At 48.3% G+C, this 2500-nt stretch overlaps 1 protein-coding gene across 1 annotated transcript in view; it reads right to left on the bottom strand.

Moving 5' to 3' along the window:
- adgrb2 (adhesion G protein-coupled receptor B2) overlaps window positions 1-2500 on the bottom strand; it is a gene marked incomplete at its 3' end in the record, with an annotated part of 151720 nt that overhangs the window by 106178 nt on the left and 43042 nt on the right. Inside the window, 1 exon segment of the mRNA XM_062530091.1 lies at window positions 25-100. Coding sequence (XP_062386075.1) covers window positions 25-100 — 76 coding nt within the window.

A 2500-nucleotide genomic window follows, 5' to 3' on the forward strand; every position in this document is an offset into this window, starting at 1 on the left:
CACAGGCATATGTGCGGAGCTTACTTTGGTTCTGGGAGGAGGTAGCCCAGGGTGCGGTAGAGGATGGTTCCGATGACGAAGTAGGAGGTTTCATCGGACTCTGCAGACACAATAAACACAAAATACGAGAAGTCATCAAATACTGCTCCAACCATTTAACTGGGCCTAATAAAGCTGCTGGACATCACACACACACACACACACACACACACACACACACACACACAGATGCCACACACACCTACACACACACACACACACACACACACACACAAACACACACATATAAAGACTTACACACGCACACACAGACACTCAGACACACACACACACAAACACACACACACACACCGCAATAAAATACCAATTGAATACTAAATGAAGAGTAAAGTGGAGGAGTGAGATGGAAGAACACACAGAGAAAGACAGTTGCCCAGCAACTCCTCCATCTTAGACTCCATCTACTTCACTCTTTTTTCCCCTCTCTCTCTCTCTCTCTCTCTCTCTCTCTCTCTCTCTCTCTCTCTCTCTCTCCCTCTCTCCCTCTCTCAGTCTCTCTCCAGAGAAAGCACCACTGAGGAGTTATCTCATAGACAGAATATGTAATTGTGTGCGCGCGCATGTGTGTGTGTATGTGTGTGTGTGCATTTGTGTGTGTGTGTGTTACCATGTGTGACAGTGACTGAATATGTGAGCATGTGTGTTGCCATTTGTGACAGTGACTGAATATCTGTGAGAGAGAGAGAGTATGTATGTGTGTGTGTGTGTGTGTGTGTGTGTGTGTGTGTGTGTGTGTGTGTGTGTGTGACATGTATGCTGGAAGATGATGATGACAGGACAGACATAAAACAGCCACGAACACAGATGACAAACGACCAGAGAGACTGAGAGACTGAGAGAGAGAGAGGAAAAGAGTGATAGAAGGAGTGAAAGAAGAGGAGGAGTGAAAGAACACAGAAGAACATCTGGAGGACAAAGAACTGTAGAGGATGGACTAACCCAACTTCACACACACATACACACACACACACACACACACATCAAAAAGGGCCCCCGTGCTATAATTGGATGTAATGTGCTGGTATGCTAATGAGCGACCCCGCTGCATTGTGGGTAAAGCCATTTGAAGGCTTCTGAGCAGCAGTGGGACTCTTGACCCATTCCGCAAAAATCATTTAGCGAACGTAACCAAGTCTATCATTTAATTACACACTAATTTCTCTTTGATGGACTTTGTCAGAGGAGCTATTTAAAACTATTTAAGTAATCACGGGGCGGACCTAAAAACCGCTCCCCCGCATTCTCTAATTGCTTCCTGGAGACGGCCGTGCCCGGTGACGTCAATTAGGCGGCTGTCTAATTGGACGGTGACAAGGTCAGGCGGCGGCGTAATGGCGCCAGGGGGGGTTAGCGTCCGCACCCCTCGGGGAGAGCGATCGGGCGAGATGAGACGATAAAAAAGACAAGAGAAAGCACGTGTTCTCTGCCTCAAGCAGTTTGCTTTTGATGGTCATCTGGGGAGCTTAGATGAAGAAGGAGGCGGACAAGGTGTGTCTGTGTGTGTGTGTGTGTGTGTGTGTGTATGTATGTGTGTGTGCTCTGTGCTTGGACAAACAGCAGGTGTGTGTGTGTGTGTGTGTATATGTATGTGTGTATGCTCTGTGGTTGGACAAACAGCAGGTGTGTGTGTGTGTGTCGGGGGGAGGATGCAACACCAGGGTGTCTAATGCGAGGGTGCATGTGGGCGCATAAGTGATTGTATGTCAGTGTGTGTGTTTGTGTGTGTGTGAGAGAGAGTGCGTGCGTGTGAGTGTCTGCTTTCTGCTTAGACAAACAGCAGGTGTGTGTGTGAGTGTGTGTGTTTGTGTGTGTGTGTGTGTAGATGCAACGCATCCTATGTGCTAGGGTGCGTGTGGGCGCATAAGTGATGGTATGTTTGTGTGCATTTGTGTGTGTGTCTGTGATTGCGCATGCGTGTGTATGCGTGTGTGTGCGTATGTGCGTCTATATGTGTCTTTACCTAGGTGTGTTGGTTCGGTTTGTCTGTGATCGTGTGTATGTGTGTGTGTGTGTGTGTGTGTGTGTGTGTGCATGTGTGTGTGTGTGTGTGTGTGTGTGTGTGTGTGTGTGTGTGTGTGTGTGTGTGTGTGTGTGTGTGTGTGTGTGTGTGTGAGTGTGTAAGGGATCTCTTTAGGAGTGACGGGCGACACTCATCTGATTGCATGTTAAACGAGCCGACAAACAGATAACAATCACTGAGCACAACGTCCACGCCTCTGGACCCCAGCACGGTCAATGCAGACTGACCTCTACTGTCTCCCCACTGCCCAGCCCTTTCAAATTAACAAAGAGAGGAGAGAGAGAGAGAGAGAGAGAGAGAGAGAGAGAGAGAGAGAGAGAGAGAGAGAGAGAGAGAGAGAGAGAGAGAGAGAGAGAGAGAGAGAGAGAGAGAGAGAGAGAGAATGGAGAATGGAGGCAGTGGTAGACAGGACGATGTGTC

This window comes from Sardina pilchardus, chromosome 24 (genome assembly GCF_963854185.1).
Source record: "Sardina pilchardus chromosome 24, fSarPil1.1, whole genome shotgun sequence".
In the NCBI taxonomy this organism is placed as follows: Eukaryota; Metazoa; Chordata; class Actinopteri; order Clupeiformes; family Clupeidae; genus Sardina; species Sardina pilchardus.